This window comes from Ochlerotatus camptorhynchus, unplaced genomic scaffold, assembly GCF_037179485.1.
Source record: "Ochlerotatus camptorhynchus isolate MF236.1 unplaced genomic scaffold, CSIRO-AGI_Acam_v1.1 ptg000176l, whole genome shotgun sequence".
NCBI lineage: Eukaryota > Metazoa > Arthropoda > Insecta > Diptera > Culicidae > Ochlerotatus > Ochlerotatus camptorhynchus.
Window position 1 is genome coordinate 2,167,829 of NW_027040666.1, and position 21,008 is coordinate 2,188,836.

At 36.4% G+C, this 21,008-nt stretch overlaps 1 protein-coding gene across 4 annotated transcripts in view; it reads left to right on the top strand.

Annotated features, from left to right (window-relative positions):
- Nucleotides 1-20,795, top strand: part of Crtc (CREB-regulated transcription coactivator) — a 65,826-nt gene extending 45,031 nt beyond the window's left edge. For 3 of the 4 annotated variants that reach the window (XM_065222653.1, XM_065222656.1, XM_065222655.1), the window contains 9 exons: nt 29-316; nt 6,429-6,476; nt 6,936-7,136; nt 7,203-7,333; nt 10,788-10,866; nt 16,756-16,809; nt 16,880-17,351; nt 17,453-17,467; nt 18,981-20,795. In XM_065222653.1, the coding sequence (XP_065078725.1) occupies nt 29-316; nt 6,429-6,476; nt 6,936-7,136; nt 7,203-7,333; nt 10,788-10,866; nt 16,756-16,809; nt 16,880-17,351; nt 17,453-17,467; nt 18,981-19,102 (1,410 nt within the window). In that variant the 3' untranslated portion in view covers nt 19,103-20,795. The remainder of the gene's footprint in view (nt 1-28; nt 317-6,428; nt 6,477-6,935; nt 7,137-7,202; nt 7,334-10,787; nt 10,867-16,755; nt 16,810-16,879; nt 17,352-17,452; nt 17,468-18,980) is intronic. The other variant, XM_065222654.1, reaches the window with a different exon arrangement.
- Nucleotides 20,796-21,008: the final 213 nt, after the last annotated feature.

Below are 21,008 nucleotides of genomic sequence, written 5' to 3' on the forward strand. Positions count from 1 at the left end.
AGTAGTTAATTCATATGTTTTATATGAGCAGAGTCCGCTTGGTACGTCACCATTGTCGTTATCACCCACATCGGCCATCCATAACCACCATCCACATCCGCGGCCGAATAATTTCGGCGGTGGGGGTGGCGGAGGAGGAGGAGGAGGAAGCTATCCAATCCCAACCAGCAGTCATCCCAACAGCGGCAACGTCAGTCCCAGCAGTAACAACAACAACACCAGTACGACTAACCTTAATAACGCTACCAATAACAGCAGTAGTACTGCTAACCATAACAGTGTTAAGAATAACAACAAGAAGCCGAAATCTAGTCAGGTAAGTGAAGACGTACTTCCGCCCGAGTTTGATTTACAGCTGCAAGTGAGTAGCTGTTTGAGATTGCATATCGTTGGATGGTTTGTTGATGGAATTGTCCACCATGCAGCCTCAGTCAGCAGTTTGGCCTGTTGCATTAACTTTATCTGCAATTTCGCTAGCATTGAAAGCCTGCATGAAGTTTGTTGTGTTAGAAATGTTTGTTTGTAAAACTAGCAATATTTGTAAATGGATTTGAATTTTAATAACTAAATGATCTACTAAACCTTCAACCGCGCTATTGTCTGTACTGATAGCTTATTGTATTTAAATTTAAATTCATCAAAACACCGAAATCATCAAGTGGTTGTTCAAAAGCTTGTTTCGATCTTTAATAACATGCTTATATCAAAAACGAATCAACCTTCTTTGATATGTAAACCCAAAATGTTCTTAACCTTCCCCGTGAACTGTCCGTTTATTTCCCACACAAATATTTTAAATACGTTAAACTAGTAACAGGAATTTTTATTTCTTAAGAATTGTTTTGCGGGGAAGTATCCTATTTAGAATAATGCCATTTGGCATAACTGCCGGTTTGCACAATAGCCATTTGCTATAAACGAGCAAAAATGCATTATATTGCCTTTATCGAACATCAAAAGAAGGGAAAATGATGATTTTTTGATCTGACCTGTTCTTTCATATTTCGTTGAAAACAGTCCATAAAAAAACGAATGCAAAAGAACTATTTATAGGCAAAGACCAGCCCAAGGGTGAAAGCGTGAAAGTCTATCTAATAATGCAAAAAAAAAAACTATTTTAAACATAAGTAGCTTTTTCCGCATTTCTCCCAAACAACCATTTTAACAAACGTCAGCTACCGTGCGGGACCAAAATCCGTACAAGATCGAAATCCGTACACCTTATACAAAAAGTAGGAATTTTGTATCAGGTGTACGAATTTCTATTAAAGCCAGTTCCTCAAGGCTTGCCAAATGGCACTATCCCACATGGGATACTTCCGTATTGTAGCTTCTTATCATATAATCCTCAAACTCTTGTATTTCTCCTAGAATGCAAATAAATTTTCTAGAAAAATCTATTAATATATTACTGCAGTGGGACAACCCTATTTGTAATAATGCCCTTTGGCATACAGTTGTATGACTTAATATAATAGTCGTTTGTTGGTTAACAATACTGGGAAAACGATTTCAAAATGTTTGGGAAAAGTGGGGCAAGATGGTCACCCTAATGAAACTCAAATAATATTCCAATAATTTGATCAAAACATAATTATCGTTTATTTTTTTTTTTTTTTTTTTTATTAAAGAGACTTTCAGCCTTGGGCTGGTTCGTATCTATAATTATCGTTATAATCTAACAAAAGCTTCAAGGGTTGCCTTATAATTATATGCTTGAAGAATAATCATACAAACTTGTTATCAAGGCAACATTTCCTGTTTTATTACAATCGTCAAGTCCATTATCAGCCTTACAAACCTCTTCAAAATCATAATAAAACCGAAACTGTTACTTGGGTAAACTCTGCTCAAGGGTCATCTATCAGTGATGATGTCTATAGAAACTACATGAAACTGCAAGCCAGAACCCAGAAACTCTGCTGCAGGAAACCGGAATAAACTTCCAGGTAGATAAAGTAGGAAATAGGAAGAAAATTCTGGGTGGAATTCAAAAACTGTTTCTGGGATAAATCAAATATAAAAATTAAATGGTTCAATTTATTTAATGGATATAGTTCTACGGAAGTTCATAGTTGAATATTTTGTAACTATCAAAAATTAAACTGAATAGGGGAAATGGCTCTAATGTAGCCTGTGGATCTAAAGATTAAGCCCATCGATAAAAATGCCCTGCTATTCAATTTGTATTAGAACAATGCGTCATTTGGACAATACAAATGGATGTTTGCTAGTGTCAAAAAATGCGTTCCTTCGAATATTAGAGACACTTAGGCCGACATTAGGGACATTAACCCTACCGAAAAAATATAATATACGGATATTCGACCTCCTTTCCATTCGGATATTCAATCTCCTTTGCCGGGCTTTTCATTGAAAAGTACATATAGAGAGTAAAAAGCGAGCTAGACAACTTTTAGGAAGGTACAAATCAGTTTTATCATCTCTCTTTACCAAACTCCCCCTTTGGAGAGGGATGGTGAGGTAATATCCAGGAGTTGGCAACGATCTTCGTAGGGTTGAAGATTCGTTGGAGCATTCCAAGGAAGGTGGCAAAGAGCGTAACGAACGAATTTCCTCTGAACAGACTCGATCCCCGCCATCCACATTGTTTCATACGGACACCATATTACCACACCAAATCCCAAGATGGATCTCACTAGAGAACAGTATAGAGCTGTCAGGCAGGTAGGATCCCGAAACTCATCAGAGGCTATGATATCCGTGTAATGTAGCTGTCAAAGCAGAATCAAGTGTAATTCCTAGATCACGAACGTTGTCCACACGCTGCAGAGGTTGGTTATCGATCGTATAATTGAATGCAATAGGTTTAAGTTTGCGATGGAAAGTGATGATATTGCATTTGTGAACACTCAACGTGAGAAAAATCGTAGAGCACCACTCTTCGAAACTACCGTTCAGGTGTTGCAACCGCAAGCAATCAGTGAAGCATCGCACAACCGCATACATCTTGACATCGTCTGCATAGAATGACCGGCAGCCAGTTGGAAGTATCAAACCAATTTCGTTAATGAATATCGAGAATAGCAGCGGTCCCAAATTGTTGCCTTGAGGAATACAAATATACAAATGTTTGACTATTTGTCTATTTCCGATTGATCAGAGCCGATTTTTACACAAAGCTATTGATTGGTAAGATACGATTCAAACCAACGAGTGAGTCCTTGAGAGATACCGAGCTTCTCGAATTTTGCAAGTAGAATGACATGATCAACCCGGTCGAAATCAGTCTTGTCGCCTTTCTAGAAAATGTGGAACATGAAAGAAGATTTCCAACGAGAAGGATACAGTTATAGTTGTAATGAAATATTGAACAGCTTTGAAAGCGGAGAGGAAAGCTCTGTTGAGCATCTTTTGAGTATGTATTATGGAATGCCGTCAGGCCCAACAGCGTTGGAGAATTTCAGCTTCTGGACGGCAGAGTCGACAAGGTCCAATGTGACCGTGAAAATATCAAAGCTGAGCGTGTCTCTGGTAGTATCTATGATCCCTTCAGCAACTTGATTAAACGAGGTCGTTGAGTTTTTGAAAACATTCTTGGAGGCTCTGCCAGGAGGTTACATTTGTCTAAAAAAGTATTGGCTTTTTTATCGCTTAGATGAATCTCAACCGGTAGCCCATCCTCTTTCCTTTTTGTCTTCACAAACGTCCAGAATAGTTTAGGATTATGCCGGTGATTGGTCTGCATACGTCTTGAGTACCTACTTCTAGGATAGAACACGGTTGTACATTCGATAGTCATTACTTGCTAACGAAAATAATCGCTTGGATAATGGATTACGGGACTGGTTGTATTTGCCTTCGATCTCACACGCTTCAAGTGTTGTAATCGATCATTAGAACATGCTGGTTTTGCAGCAGGTCCCTTAGAGGCACACAATCCATTATTAATCGGCTCAATACTTCGTTGAATTAGTTGACGGCTTCATCAATGGACGAATACAAGCCAAGCAACAGTCAATCTACCTAGACCAGTGAGTACTTCAATGCAACGAAGTCAATTCTACGAAAAGTCCAGGCTTTGTATATCAACAGTGTCGTCATAGAGAACAGGAGCTGATTGAAGAATGCTTCCAACGCTGGATGATCGGCGTCTAGATGTATCAAAGGCTCGGCTGCCTCGGCGACACTGCACTCTAGTGTGGCGACTTCGTTCACCAGTACAAGATGGAGCAGCTGAGAGTTGGCAAGCTGAAATCATCCTATATATTTATTTCTTGCAAGAGCAACAAAATTGGGCCGATTTTAACATTTAAAATTGACGTTTCCGCCAGACCCAGGACTAACGGAAATTCTAAATTCCTAATTCCTAAACTATTATTGATTGTTCAAATTGTACTACTTTTCTTAAGGCCGGCGCACAATAGATACGTTTTCAGGTTTTTTGACAGTTAGCCCATGCATTATTTGTCAAAAAACCCGAAAACGTATGCATTGTGCGCCGGCCTTTACTGACACAATTCTTATAACATACATTCCAACATAATTAGAATATGAGGCTGTAATGCGAATAACGTCTTAACCATAATTCGATTTCAATCTAAATAATTTAAAATGGTTATTTAATTCAGGGTGGCCATTGATCTGGGATAACCGGGAATTAACCGAGATCCGAAAACAAGCGGAAAAAATACTGGGAAATAACTGTAAATTCGATACTAACTTTACAATATTTTAGTTTACACCTACACTGCCTATAATCGCATAATGGATTTTCGTCAATTTTAAGATAATAACTCTATCCACTATCAATTGGCCTATACTTTCATTTTATGTGGTAAAACTACGGAAAATGTGAAAACAACATCAAGTCAGTTTGTCCCATCAAGCAAAGTAATCTTACATCAGTTCCATCCTTAAATTCAATCGTTCAGAGGTGAAGTTACAGTTCTGCTTTTCGAGTTGCCATATTTTTCACTGATATAATAAAACATGCAAGCTGCAATGCAACTGATTTTAACTTGAAAAAATATTAATGTATTTACTATGATTTTTCAAATATTTACATGGGAATCGCACTTCGTAACTTCGACTGCCATTTTCTCAATGCCTTATTTTTTTCCATATGGTCCTGATATTGGGTTATTATAGGTAGTATACAGGGTGTCCGAATATAATCCGTGCAACAAAAATGTGTTGAAATTATCTTTTATTGATAACTTAAAAAAATCAATATAAATTCGGGAATTACATTGTTAAATCGGGAATCCAGGTACCTATATAGTTTTTGTGCATGAATTTTCACCAGATGTAGTTTTTCGACACTGTTACCATCAACCATAATGCATTATTCCGACAATCCAGTAATACGCATCGTTAGTCAGGAAAGGTCCGGAAAATATCGGATTATAACGTCTAAACGCTCATTTGATAATATTGTACTGTAAGTTTTAAAATGTATGCCATGTGCGTGATCTCTGTTAAGGGTTATTTGACAGTTTGATTATAGAGGCGATATCTGATAATTCAGAAATGATTTTAGTGGATTACACTTCTATCAGGAAATTTAAAATATCGGATTTAGAACATAACCCCGAATAATTTAAAACACACCCAATTTAATTAATTCGAACGCAGTAACATTTGTGTACTGCATGTTTATGGACTATTATCACTTTTTCTTGTTTAGTAAACAAGAAAAACAAGTGGTTGGAAGGGAGGGTTTTTTCACCCGTGACTTAGGTACATATATACAATCTGAAATGTTAAATGAATTTCTTTTTCTTTTATTCTTCTGTAACTCGATTCTGCTACCCTTTCGCTCTGCCGAAAAACTCCAAAGGATACTGTCAATATTTGCGTAAAGACACACTGCCAGGTTGTCAAAACCAATTTTTAGGATACTTTTCGATTCGCAAAGTATACATTAAAAATTCCTTCAAAATTTATCTCAAAAGTACTTTGGAAGTGTTGTCTAAATTTGCTTGAGATTTCCTTCAAAATTACATAAAATTGCTTGGTAATTCTGTTCGGAAATCAGAAAGATTTTATGCAGTCTTCTTAGTGAACATCTATAATCGACGTAGCATATTTTGGTGTAAACTCTCTCCGTACTGTATTTTACAATACCTAATACATGGCCGATCAAAACTTTACAAATAGCCTATGCTGCGTCATTTCTGCATGTTCCTTTATGCAATTGATTGTTCCAGTTCGAACAAGGGATTTATGTATACCTATTACAGAGCAGTAGGTTCACTCGTCATGGTCAACTAACACAACAAAGTTCATGTTAGGCTTCAATGTCTTTGGCAAAGACAATAATGTAAATACTAAGGATGTTTGACGTTTATCTACTCACAGCAAGTATTTTGTTATATTAGTTGTTATACTTTCAGTTCTTGCTTGCAGGCTTGTTTCATTTGATGTGCTAGATTATTTACATTCTTCATCATTAATTTTTTCAGCCTTTTTTATCTGTACCAGATAGCAATAGATTTACGTTTATGTCAAAGGTATATAATTTATTTTTATTTTCTATTTTTCTTTATTTAAGTCTAAGCATCAAACCGATCTACTGATTGGTTCGATATCATATTTCTACTTTATCCATTGCAACACGCGTCTGTTTTATTTGATTTATTGTATCATAGTTGTTGCTCGAGCAAATTGCATACTTGTAAATAAAGCATCATGTATGCCGCTAGTACAGCAATAGCACTTTTATTTTGATGTTTTATTTTGTAACATTAAATCGATGTGTAGTATAAATAATGCAGCCGTGTGTTTTGTGCAGCTGATAATGGAAGGTAATTTGTTCCCAAGATCATTTACGTATCGACACCCGTCAAATAGGAACATCTTTTACAAAAGAATTTAATAATGATCTAGGAACGATTACACTCCATGCACATTGCAATTACGTTCAATCAATAATCTCCCATTTATGAATTAATAAGTTATTTCCAACTCAGGGTAACAACACTTACGATGTGAGTCAATCGCCACAGCCACAACCACAGCAGCAGCAGCAGCAACCACCGCAGCAGCGAATACCAACCCTAGACCAGATTAATTACGATAATTTTAGTCAATTAAACGACGGGCTGTCTTCGCCGAATCATCAAAATTCACCCGAAAATATAATTTATGGATCTCACGGGAACATTTCACCGGTAGTGAAGCGGGCAAATGTAATGATAGAATGGAATTGTTGTGCTAATCGATGCTTTTCATTTCAGCATATGATGCTAGACTACCGAAATCGGCCAAGTCCTGGTTCCAGTCCTGGTTTGGTGCTTGCAAATAATCTTGACTCAAACTCTAGTGCACCCTGTAGTCCAGTGTCTCATAGTATAGGAAGTAATAACGGGTAAGTTCTATTTTATTTTATATGCAAACATGCATTCACGTCACAGCAGTATTCTATTAAGGTATCCTTAACCTCAATCTACCTGTGCACCAACTCTCAAAACATAAAAAAAATATCAAAATATTGCTTGCAATGGATAGATATCGAGTAAACTAGAAGATTAAGTGTATTTTTCAAATGATTCGAGTATGAATATGGCATTAAATCTGGTTTTGAAAGTTGGTGCACAGGTAGAAAGTGAGGTTACGGGACGCCACTGAGTTCAGCCATTTTCAGATGCGAATGGTTTCTCATTCGCCATAACTGCGTCGTTAACATTCCGATAAAACTCCGTTTACTAGTTTGTATATTACAATGGTGATGATACGGTCTTAGAACAAACATATTCGATGTGTTTTTACACTTCTTTACAACTAGTTGTTGCTAGAGAGCTTTGAGCTTTCAGTGAACGTTCCGGATTATTCCCATAAAACTTACTCTATTGGCTCTAAAATGATGTATAAATTCTCAAAACTATGACATACAGTGTTTGTAAGGGAGGGACTTAGGGTCAATGCACTTCCGTGAGCCAGGGTTCTCCGTTAGGTTAGTTTCATCCTAATTCCAGATGTTTACTGGAGGAACATCGGCCGTCACCTTTGACAAATTATTGATGTAACCTTTCAGAACCTCGGACGAAATGGCTGCTCGGCTTTTCTTAATGTTCGGAACGAAACGTACGGACAGCTCAGGGTGCCGAATCAGGAACGATTTGGTCCAGTCTAGGCCAGGAAAATTTCCCTTCAAACGAGCAACCGTTCTGCCAATTTTGAAGAGATAGTCCTTGACGATATGCCGCAAATCTTCTTCGTTAACTGGAAATCCGCTATTACTCATAGTTACTACACATTGCACAAAGATTTCCTCTTTCAAACATCGTAGCAGCTTCTCGATGAGTCATACCATTCTGGATCGCCATAAGACATGTAGTCAATCTGTCCTCGGTGTTGTCTCGGTAGGACCGCTCTCCAGGAATTCGCTTATGTTTTCGTGGCATTTTCTGTGAGGAATAAGCTATTTTTTTATATAATCAAAGTGAATTCAAGTGGTGAAGCCGACTTACGATGCTGTTTTCTCCGAAATAAATGATGCAAAGCGAATATGTCAAAATGCTTTTTTTTGTGTAAACAGTAATCTATTGTATTCGTGAAATTTGCACACTGAATCATAATTATCGGTTTGGCCTAAAGTCGCCCCCGCCAAGCTCAAAAAGTACATAGCTGATAAGACTAATTTCTTGATTGAAAGTTTATCATCACAAAATTACTAGTAGAAATATTAAAAATTCAGCTTCAATACACCTTCTCAGTAGCAAGTTTAGTCATTTTCATATTTGAGTGCAATTATGGAGTACATTTTTTTCAACCATTTTTTTCAAGTTTACAACACTGTTATATTTAAACAACATGTAAATGTTATTAATTAATTAACTACAGTAGACAAAGAGACATATCAGCTTTACACTTTGTTATGCTCAAGCCATAATTTTCGGTACCTGGTTATATTGTTGTATTCTTCTTCTTCTTCGCATTCCAAGCTTATTGCATATCGCATATTAGCTTATTGCGTGCTCTCAACTTAGTGTTCTTGCTGCACTTCTACAGTTATTAATTGAGCGCTTCCAATGCCTGTACCATTTTTGCATTATTGTGTGGCAAGTACAATCATACTCTATGCCCAGAGAAGTCGAGAAATTTTCCAACCCGCAAAATTCCTAGACCGGACCAGCATGGTCTTGCTTTGTAGCTGCGCCTTTACCGACTGAGCTAAGGGAGGCCCCATATTGTTGTATTATATTGTATAAAATTGTTATACGACTTCTGGTTGTCTGGGTATGCTCAGTAGGTGCAGAGGTGGTAAATGTAATAGGAAATATTTAGTGAAAAAATGTCACGACATTTTTCCTCATTTTTTTATAAATAAAATCTCGTTATGGGCTGTTCATAAACTACGTAGACATTTTAGGGGAGGGGTTGACGGGTGTCTACGATCCATACACATTTTCAAAAAATTGTAGGAACGATTACGACCTCTCAAAATCGGTCTACATAGTTTATGAGCAGCCCTTTACTACCTCTGAGTAAATAGTCGGTAAACAATATTCTACCGTAGAACCGCGTTAGATTGAATTCCTAAAATGGCAGTTAAATGGCGCATATTTAGAATTTGTTTAACTGGTATCCCAACACAGTTGCGTAACGCCATTGGGTACCTGTGTAGGGGAAACTGTCAACGCTATAACAGGAAGTCATTATCGCGTAGGCAACATGTTATACATGACAGCGGGCCCGAGACATACTGCCTACTGCCAAACTCTGTTGTTGGTTAAGCCCTGTCCCTGGGTTGGAACCAGTTGATGAAATTCTAAATTATCCCCCAAAGACTAGTCCACATATATATGGTGGAAATTTTTATCATTTTTTCAACGGGCCAACCCCTCGATTTGTGCCATTAGGTGAGAAAACCACTATCTGAAAATTTCAGCTCATTTGGATGTAACACGAGATGGCGTTTTTGATTTAAAATTTATATGTGGATATTGCTTGAAATTTATGGAGAAATAATATTCCTTCACTCTTTCGTGCATAGAACTGGTTCAGCAAACTCGATTAAGTTCAGAATTTCAGCACACGTAGCCTATAAGGAACAACTTTGCTAAAGACAGCATCAAGATTTAAGTTAATATTATGGAGATATTAATTAATCATATGCATTCTGCTTGTATTGTATATTGCAACAAAATACAGGCAGCTTATGCAACGTAGCAACTAGATTACCACTAAAATTACAAGTTCATATTTTCTACAGGCCAACATCCACTCTCTAAATGTTTCAACTCTTTTTGACGCTACACGGGCTGGTGCTTTTGGTTTAATGTTAATATAGGAGATTTCGGTGAAATTTTCATATACAAAATGCTCATTTATAATCAAAAGCGAATATCTCAATAAAACTAAGTGGATCCATGATGTAATCTTCAGCAAATCTTAATTAAATCGAGAATAAGGAAACTTTTTTAATTATCGATAGAGTGTAGGAGTGTAATTTTTTCATGTATTTTATAAAAAATCTACATACAAAATTCAACCTAAAAGCGCCAGCTCATCTAAGAATCAAATGAGCTGAAACTTTCGGATAACGGTTTTCTCACCTTAAGGAACAGATCTAGGGGTTGGTCCGTGGAAAATTGGAACTTTAATTTTTTTTTGGGCCAGCCTAATCCCCCAATGATAGTTTTTTTTTTCAAACGAGCATTGGGATTGAGGCTACATTGATGTTGACACAATTAAAAATAAGTAAATCAAGTAGCTGACCTGTTTTGCCCCACCTTACTCTACAACAAACAAAAACGTTAGGCTATCTGTCTACTGCATAATCGATGGAATTAAACATCTTCTGTTTTTTACATTTCCAGACAATCTTATGACAAGTATCCATCGAATGATGTTTATGTTCAAAACACCCTGCCACAGCACCTGGAACACATAACCTTGGTAAGTACAAAGCTCTTAAGGTTAAAATCTTAGTTAATACGAAAACTTCTGTTTTGCTTCCCTTAAACATCCAATTAGATACTACTCTACACAGATATTCGATAAAATTTACATATTCCCTGTAACCACGGCTATGTTTTTTCAGTTTTAAATTCTGTAAATATACTATTCCATTTCCCTCATCAAAATCAACACCTATATACTCTATTAGAAACTGTCATATGTTATGTTTTCTCTATCCCAATTGTTTGAAAAATTTCCACATTTTTCTTAATTTGTTTTAATGGTTTTATTTAACATAATAAATTATATAACAAATATATTAAAAGTAAAACTGTAACTTCTGTATAACTAACGTTGATTCAATTCACCTTCCAACCGACTACCTACTAAAACTATACCATCAACCACCAAAAAACCATCACCGTCTTCGTTCGCCCATCACCTATCATGCGTCGTGTATGCCGTGAATTGAATTACCCAAAATACGAAACAATACCAAAACACACAATTGTAAAAAATCGTGATAACTCCAATTCCATCTTACGCACAATCGCAAAATGTACGCATTTCCGGCTAATACTGAATCGTGTGTGTGTGCGTATGTTTCAAAGGACTGGACTACTTTGGTTCAAAGTCTTGTCGAGTCTGGATGTACATTAACCGCCCAAATTCAGGTTGATACCAATATCTATTTTCAAACTATTTCTCTTTTTGAAGTCTATTTCTCTCTATTTTTCTTATTCATGCCGATGCCGTTTTTTCGTTTTCTATTGTTTCTGTTTTTGAAGAGCGTAATGATCACTTTTTTTTCATTATTCGAATGAGTTTTCTTTTATAATTCGAGTATAAGTCTTGCCAGTGGAAAAAAATATCATCCAGCATACTTTCGTTTGTTATCATTGCATTTTTTCGGAAGCTGTTGTTTGTGTTATGGTGTCAGTATACTCGATGCTGCATGTATTATGATTTTTTGTTTTGCCGTAGTAGTTTTTCAATGCAGTCACATTTCATTCCATTCATTATATTTAGTAGTCAATTTCTAGTCATTCCAATAGTAGCCAAATGTACTATTAACCAACCGATAAGTTATATTTTAGTAAAGTTGATTCTGGTATTTACTGTCAATCAATCATATGAAATCGCTTGTTATCTTTTTTTCAAATATAAGCATGAGCAGTTTTTCAAGCTCTATCCAGGCATATAATACTTCGTGTAAAAGACCTGAGTGTAGTTGGAAAAAGGACTTATCTTTCTGGTTGCACTGTCACTGGTTTACATTTTTTCCTTGATTTGTTTTCCGCCGATCTTGTTTTCCGTGCTAAGCACCAATGCTACCGACGCCAGGGAGGCAGATCCCATACCTGGACCCTACCTATCGACCCATCAACTCATGAACCGGGGACCAACGGCTTTACTTCCCTTCCGTGTTCAGAGATTTATGCCTCAGAAAATCCCGGCGGCGCCGACTAGGATTGAACCCAGGCCTGCTGGGGTGAGAGGCTCACGCTTACCACTACACCACCGACGCCGCTACACTGGTTTACATGTTTTCGTAGTTCGTGATTGAATTACAGTTAACTCGATGGATTCAGCGGTCCTTTAATTTTTCCTGTATTGCGGATCTAAAGAAAAAATTCCATCCGACGGCTACCGTAGAGTTCTACCGCAGCTGTCAATTCTATCGCCAATATGAAAATGAGCTGAATACTGATGAAAAAAAAACATAGTATGCATTGACAAATTTGAAGTATTTTTGTTAACAATATTCTTTGAAATACATCTCTGGAAAAAGCAGTATCGTACTCTCCATAAGACTATATTTCCACAAGTCGATGTTAGTTATCTTGACTCCATAACTCGATATGTAAATGGTAGAGCTTCTGAATTATGTGATTCTGATGTTAAAATCTAAGCAACATTCAAAATATATTGGTCATATTGAGTATCCAGAACTCATCGACCACATCCGAACATGTTCATGGTATCCTCGACGAAACCAAATCAGTGATAGTGCTATATAAAGAAATGTTCCAGCTACCGAGAAGTAGACCAAACCAGACTAGAAGCAACATCTGCAATGCGATGGATCAAATATCATGAAATTAAAACAAATCAATCATTTAAGATCATATTGAACGTCTAGCTTAACATTGTTTTGGGCTTCAAATGATCAAAATCTGTCACAAACCAAAACTTTTCAAGCGATATATAAAATTTGAAGAATTGACAGCTTCATTAATGCAATACAAATTTTTTTTCAAAATATTTTTTTAATGTACTATGAAACCCATCCGCTTTTTCAGTGTATTAGTTTTTTGATTTAAAATTATCAAGTTTTGATTTATTTAGGATAAACCAGCATAATGTTTAACAAAGTTGTAGAACAATTTATTTGGAGATACACATTTTCTATGTCTAATGGTTTTCGTGTTATAGTGGTTTTAAAAATGTAACTTAAGGTGACCCCTAAAATTAGTTTTTATACATTAACTTTTTATTTATTCTAAGGCATAAACATTTCTGGTCACGTCTTCCTTCGAAAGGCAAGGAAAGCCGTTGGTCCCGGCTCATGTGTGTTTGAATGGGTGCGATATTCTGCGCAGGTATGGAAGCTGCCTTCCTGCACATTCGATTGTCGTCAATAGATGGCAATCGATGTCCGTCGGTGATTGGCACTAGTCGGAACAGAGACCTACGTTAAATAACGGAATGAAGATTGACTTTTTTTACAATAATTTCTCGCAAATGATTTAATGTAGACACTTTAATAACTTTCAATGACGCATATTTTGCTGAAGCATTTGAAATGTGCTATCTTTTTCTGTTGGAGAGTTGTAAACATTTTATTTTGAAAAACATGCTAATTTCAGATGTTTATATCCCAAATTGGAGTGAGTGGATGTTATTACTTTTAAATGCATTTTATGAATCGTGTTTTCATTGATGTATTGTCATAAAACTATGATAGACTTTTTATGATTACCTCACTTAATTCACTTTTTAAAAGGGCGATTTTAACGATATTCTTTAATAACTTTTCAACTAAAAGCAACTTGGTTTCTGAGCAAAAATGTTCGACATCAAATGTTCAAAAAGTTTTTAGAATAAACCATTCGTTTGCAAAAAATCGATATTTCAGAGGTCTCCTTTAAGTTACTTATTAAAACCAGTATAAATTATGCACCATTAAAGATAGAAAATTTTGTATCTTCAGCAAAGTCGCAGCAACTTAGAGAGGTAAATTTTTGAAATATGTATGTGGTAAGTGATCGATGTAGTCTGGATTTGCATCGAGTTAGGGTTAGCACGACTTAAGGCATGTATAGAGATCGAAGCGAAGTGAAAATCTCATATAAAAAACACGATCTTTCACCAGCGTGAAAAATGTAATTGCCAAAAATTTCACTTCGCTTGGAACTGTGAACAGATAGGTTCCAGTAAAATCGAATTTTGTTGATCGTATATTTATCGCATACATTTACTTTTTTCGAGACTTTTTTCATGCATGCTGCAGTTTCGAGAAAGAGCGTGTTTGTCAGATTTTCACTTCACTGGAAATCTTCCAAGGACTACTTTTCGCTCTGAAAGAATATGGTCATGTGATACATGCCACGCTCGATCCTACTGGACCTACATATCACACCCAGCTGGGCATGCTATATGATATTCGTTCTTCTGCCAGAAAAGGTAGAATTACTCACCTGTCTAAAACGTAATTTCACAAATTTAAACTCGTTTAACCGTAAAAGCAGTTTTCTGAATTTTAATTATCCAAAACAATGCAATGCAGTTACAATTGTATTTCTTATCATTTGTCTTACCACAATCATTGTATTCGGCGCTGTTTGGCATATTCGGCCGAATAACAGTGTTCTTTGTCCACATTTGACTGATATGCGGCCCTCTAGTTGACATCATATGTAAAATCTATTCAAAAGTTCAAAAGAGGTGTTGTTAACACTAAGTAAGATTACTTAGAAAATCAACAACTTAAAAATATTCATCCAATTTGTTTCTTCCTAGTAAATTCTAGGGACTTTACCGAGGGGAGCGACACATCTAAATCTCAATTCTAGATGCTCGAAAAATCTCACAATAGCGAATAAATCATCAAAACATCTTCTATCAGTTTTCGCATCTAGTTGCATCGCACATCATCTTTTTGCAGGAAATCTTCAGAATCGTCATCAATCTTCTTTCTATCTACTCAGTGTGCGCGCAGCTGACCACAGCAAAACAAAATCTTTCCTGCATCGCTGATAGAGTCGCCCCCCTCGGAGTTTACAAAGAAACTTTTGAGGGAAATTCAAAGTAAATTTTGAGAAGAGTTAACAAAGACAATCCCAAGGGAATTCAAAAGGGATTCTATGGAAAGAAATTCAAGCAAATGCTTGCAAGGATTAAAAAAACACGAAGCTAGTTGTGAAGCAAATCCCAAGAGTTCTCTAAAGAGAATCTATCTATAGAATCTCTAGATCAATGGTTCACAGCTCCATTTTTTCAATTGGTGTAGTGGTAGGCGGGGGGAAATACCCATCACCATCCCTCCTCAACAGGGGAGTTTGCTAAAGGAGATGATCAACCCGATTCGTGTCTTCCTCAAAATTGACCATTGCTCGCTTCTACTCTCTATATACAATTTTTACACTGGCGTACTCTAACGGAACTATCAACTCTATACTTTTATCTCCTCATCTATCGTATAAAATAACCACTTTAAGTCTTATATTTGACGTTAAGCATCTCCAACTATGATTCCTAGAATGTTGTGGATAAATTACATCAGAATTTCGCAGAGAATCCTTTAAGGAATCTAGGGAATCTTGAAAAGAGCTCTGAATAAGCTCTAGGTTGATTTTAAACTACATGGATAGTTTTTGACGTTTAATGACGGCTACTAATTATTGATTCAAACATGACGACTATTCTGCCACTTATGGCAAGTCTGTCCCATAGCACAAATCAGCAAACCGAGAAACACGCTTTTTATGTATGTATCGGACCATTGCTGTTTTTCCATGCTTTTCCAGAACAAAATTATTGAGTTCATCCAGCAATAGAAAATATGGGTAATTAACTACCATTTCCATTGATCTGCGTCTGATCGATTAAATCATGATGATGCCATGTTGAAATTTCATATGAATAAGTTTTAAATTTTCAGACATATGATCTTTCCGACCTGATGATGTTGTCAGTCTTTCGACACAGACCATGATTATGAAAATAGATCCATACATTTTTTCTGGGTTACCGTCTGTTTTCTAATCTCACACTACATTTTAAAAGGGCCTATCAACTTTTGTAAACACAACTTGTTTGGCCCTTTTCGCGCGAACCAAAGTATGCCCATGCAAACCATCAACACCATCAGGAAGGGGAGAATTTGTGTTGTTGGTGTGTGTGATGGCGTACTTCGGTTCGCACAAAAAGGGACTAACAAGTTTTGTTTTACAAAAGTTGATAGCCCCTTTTTAAATGCTATCCAAATTTTTTAATGTATATATTTCCGATGCTTAAAATCTTTTTCCAAGGAAGTGTAAGCATTTTCCTATTTTCAGAAATAAACTCTCCAAATTTCGAAGAAACGGTCTTACTTGCACTTTCGGTTGGGCACTTTCGAAGAATTACTGTTAGTTAGTTAATCCCAGTTTCGCTCAGAGTACTCACATGCGCATTTTAGCATATTTTTTCAGTGGTTTCTATATATTATTCCAATATTATTGTTTTATCAGTAGTTTCATGTAGTACTCAAGCTTTCTAGCTTATAGTGAAGATAGGAACTTCTGCTTTTTTGGCATTTTTCAAGTTTTTAAAAAATATAGAAACTGAACCTACATAATCCTTGCTTACTTCTTTTTTCTATTGATACTTTCCGTCCAACAGGGAGACAGTTCATTACCACCGGACTTTGCAGCAAGTCAGCTTGTATTCGGAACGGTATTTCATCTTAATCTATTCATTAACTGATTCATACTTACGAATATTTATTCTACATGCTTTCTCGCAGTTTGAAGAACCATACCTGACACTTAATAACGATCTCAACCTAAGAACGGATCCAACGCACCGGCAACAATCACCCCAGCAACAACAACAACAGCAGCAGCAGCAACAGCAGCAGCAGCAACAGCAACATCAACAACAGCAGCAGCAGCAGCAGCAGCAGCAACAACAACAGCAGCAACAACAACAGCAGCAGCAACAGCAGCAACAGCAGCAACAACAACAACAACAACAGCAACAACATCAACAACATCAACAACAGCAACAGCACCCTCATGTACCGCCCCCACAGCAATCCCCGCACCTTAACTCGGGTAGTTGTGGTCAGTTGCAGAACAACGTAAACCATCAGAGTCCTATGGGCAACCAAACCTACAGTCACAATCATAACGGGAGTAACGAACCACTACTTAGTTTGCAAACCGCTCCACAAATCCAGTCAACCCCCACCACGATACCAGAAATTGTGTTTACCGGTAATATTTTGTTTCTGTTTTATCAAATACATCCAAACTGTTTTCTAATATATCTCATGAATGCATCGTTGTGTTATTAATAATTTCTTCATCTCTTGCAGATTTCTCTACGCGAGGTAAGTTTTCCATTTGAGTGGTTCATTCATATTAGATTTAACAAGATTTCTTAAGACACTGTACGATGTAGCTTACTATTGTCCGTTTTGGATTTTCATAATGCAGACCTATTTTCGAACATTATTTTTTGACTATAAATAGAATTGAAACCGCTTACCAACCGGCTTGAAAATTGCTGTCTTCGACAAACTTGTTCGGATGACCAAGGCGTTAAAGATGGTCGACAGATTTGTGCCACTTAGTTAAAGAATTCAACACAGAAGCATATATAAGAACTGTAATGTGACCAATTTGTTGTACAGTATGTTGTATCGATGGACCCCCTCATTAACTAGGGGCACAGACAATCTTCGAAAAAGTAATTTGTAATTTCTTGGATTATTTAAGTCAATATATCTATCGCTTTCAAATTATGTGCTTCATTTTTAAATTGGAGAGAGGTAAACTGATTTTTTCCTAAGAAAAAAAAACAATAGGGTCTTGTGGGGCAAGAGTGCCACGTTAACAATCATCATCTTAAGAATTAGCTTGGAATTCGACTCAGAACTAATTAAAAATTCTTCCTAGAATTCATCAGAAATATTCCTCACAATTCCCGTGGAAATCTACTCAGAATTACTTTGGAATATTAGTCAAAACTGGCTTGAAGCAATGCTCAGAATTGACTTGGAATTTTGCTTAGATTTCCCCAAATTCTCAAAATTCCCTGTAACTTTCCTCGTGAACATTCTTCAAAGAAATCGGCCCAACAGCAGCATTTGCTACTAAAAGTTGAAGCTTTATGGAGAAATATCAAAACAAAACATCTGGTGGTAAACCTCCTGGATAAAATATTAAAATACTGTAGAAATGAATAAATTATACAGAACTTTCTATTATGTTTCGTTAAGCCATTATATAGGGTTAAGATCTAATTTTGGGTCTACTAAGCACAACCAGCTCTTTGTCTCTAATTGTCAAGCGGATTTTTTACACAAAATAGAAGGTTTTTACTGCAAATGCCTTCTCAATTTCGGCAATCGAATGTGCAGGAAGGCAGTCTTCTACACCTGCGTAGGATATCGCACCCATTCAAACACCAAGGCCGGGACCAACGGCTTTACTTCTCTTTCGAAAGAAGACGGGACCAGAGATTTTTACTTCTTGACCCCAAACTCAGCCTACGGATTATAAACTCGGCCTAATATATTGAAACGCCATTGAAGTGCAATTGAATTTACTTAGGCCTGTCGGATGAAGATAAAAAATGATTCGGTCAGAGCGCTTCTTTTGTTTTTGAGGATAATGGGTGCAAACTTTTATATCACACGTTCTTATTGACTTCGTTCGGTAGCATTTGAACGAAAGTATCGTACTTGTTTACGCCGAAATCGTGGGTTTATACGATGTGTTGATACCCTATTGGGCACTCCTGTTCACTACTGCATACATATTCACCCGAATAAACTTACTTCTGTTAGGTTTTTTTTAACATCCAATTTTATCATCAAATTCTTCCCCTCTTTCCGACAGACGACTTTGAAGCTGATCTGGGCCTGGGCCAGATGGACTTTCAGAGTTTTCAGATGCTTTCCGACACTGGTGCCATGATCGATCCGATGGACGAGGATAGCTTTCGGCGCGAGCTTCAGTGAGACGACGTGCAAGACGAAGTATGTCGAACCGACGAGATGACAAGGTTACAAGCTTTCGTTACGTTGCTTTAGTTTGACGACTTTATTTTTTAACCTTTTGTGAAACAATCAAAAGAAAATCTACGTAGTGGTAGAGAGCTTTCTTTCTGAAAGAAGGTATTATTTCTCCAAGAGATGGTTCATTTCTGTACGAGTCATGCTTTTAGGATTATTGAACGAGAAAGTTAAAGTGCAGTACTAGAAACGGCTAGCAAGTTTTTATAAGGTTTTAACCTAAGAAGGAACGCTATTTGAGATACAATGAACTTAACGAGTAAGTTTAACTATAGTGATAGGGCAAGAAAAGGTGAATAGTATAGTCAAGATATTGTACGTGAATGTAAAGAGTGCATGGACAATTGTGCGAATTTTAGATAGTGTCTTGTGTACGAGAGTGGAAGTAATATTTTTTATAGATTTCATATGGAAGGAAGCACAAATCAAGACCTTATAAAGTATACCTAGGTTTGGCGCAAACATTTGTTTCAGTGTGGATCGATAGAAATTCCCTACTAATATCATGGTATGATATTGCAAGATTTACGTTTAGTCGATTTATACATGACCATTACATTTATGTTTTTTTAGAAACCGAACATAGACAGGAGATTTTTTTTGTAAAAAATGTGGACGGTATGTACACAAACAAGCCTGGTATTTTAGGTAGAGTGAAAAGAGACGCATGAATACTTAATTTTATTTCGTAAAGATTCATTTATAATGCCAACATTCATACCGATTAACGACTGAGATGTTTTTTCTGATGCATGAGTCTCAATCTTAAGTATGGAAAACGCTACGGAATGATAATAATGAAAATCTTTTTTTAGATAGAGATGTATGCAAATCAAAATCCTTCTGAGCCTTCGGTGAGCGAAATTGAAACGAATACTACAAACAAGAATGTAAACACAGTTTGAAAATGTGTATTTTTACTGAGAAAATAAAACTAAGAAGGTAAATATCGTAACATATCAAAATCCATTTTCCCTCTACAGAAAGCAAAATAAAGATCGACATTCAATAACCGGTCCCCGAAACAAGTACATTTTAACAAATATAGCCAAAAAAGAAATAAAATAGAAGTTTGAATAACAACCATCCTTCCTACGATATTGCTCTCTTTATCTCTATCTCTATCAAAAATTGCATTTCTACCTTACGAGCGGTCGTTGACTGTGTTTAATTCTATTACTATTCTCCTACTAGAATACATACACCCGCACATACTGTTACGACCATTTCTCTCTCTCCTATCTATCGTATATGTTCTACATACCAATTTGTCCTGAAATCAGCAAAGCAGAAGAAATATAAACAGCTCATACACGCTAAAACTATCATAGTACAGAACAACTACAACATGCATCTGCAAAACGTATTTTTTTCCGCATTACAATATATTTCACAAATCAGCATACACTTCAAAGTTCATTCAAAATGAGCAATGGAGCAATAGTCATTAACCGATGAAAGCAGCTCTACCAACAGTTATTGTTAATGTTAAAGTAACAAAACTCGGTAATACACCCTAGCAGAGAGAAAAGAAACGACTTAGAATAAATGTGTAATTAAGAAGACCAACAACATGTTGTATAAACAAGTGGTTTTTTAGTTAAAGATTAAAGTATCGTTTTCTTCCGTTTTTATGTCAGCCTGGGTTTATCTCGTTTCGTTCGGGTTTGTTTTATCTCTGGGTCGTTGATTAATGGTCCTTTTTTATTGCAGGAAAGTCTTTGTCCAACGTGTATCTTTTGTTTAATTTGTGCCAGATAATTTCACATTACTTCTACTAAATCATGGTGCTCAAAACTGATGCAACGAATTTATTGATTTTGTTTCCAGTTAATAACCTTAAGAAGGATTC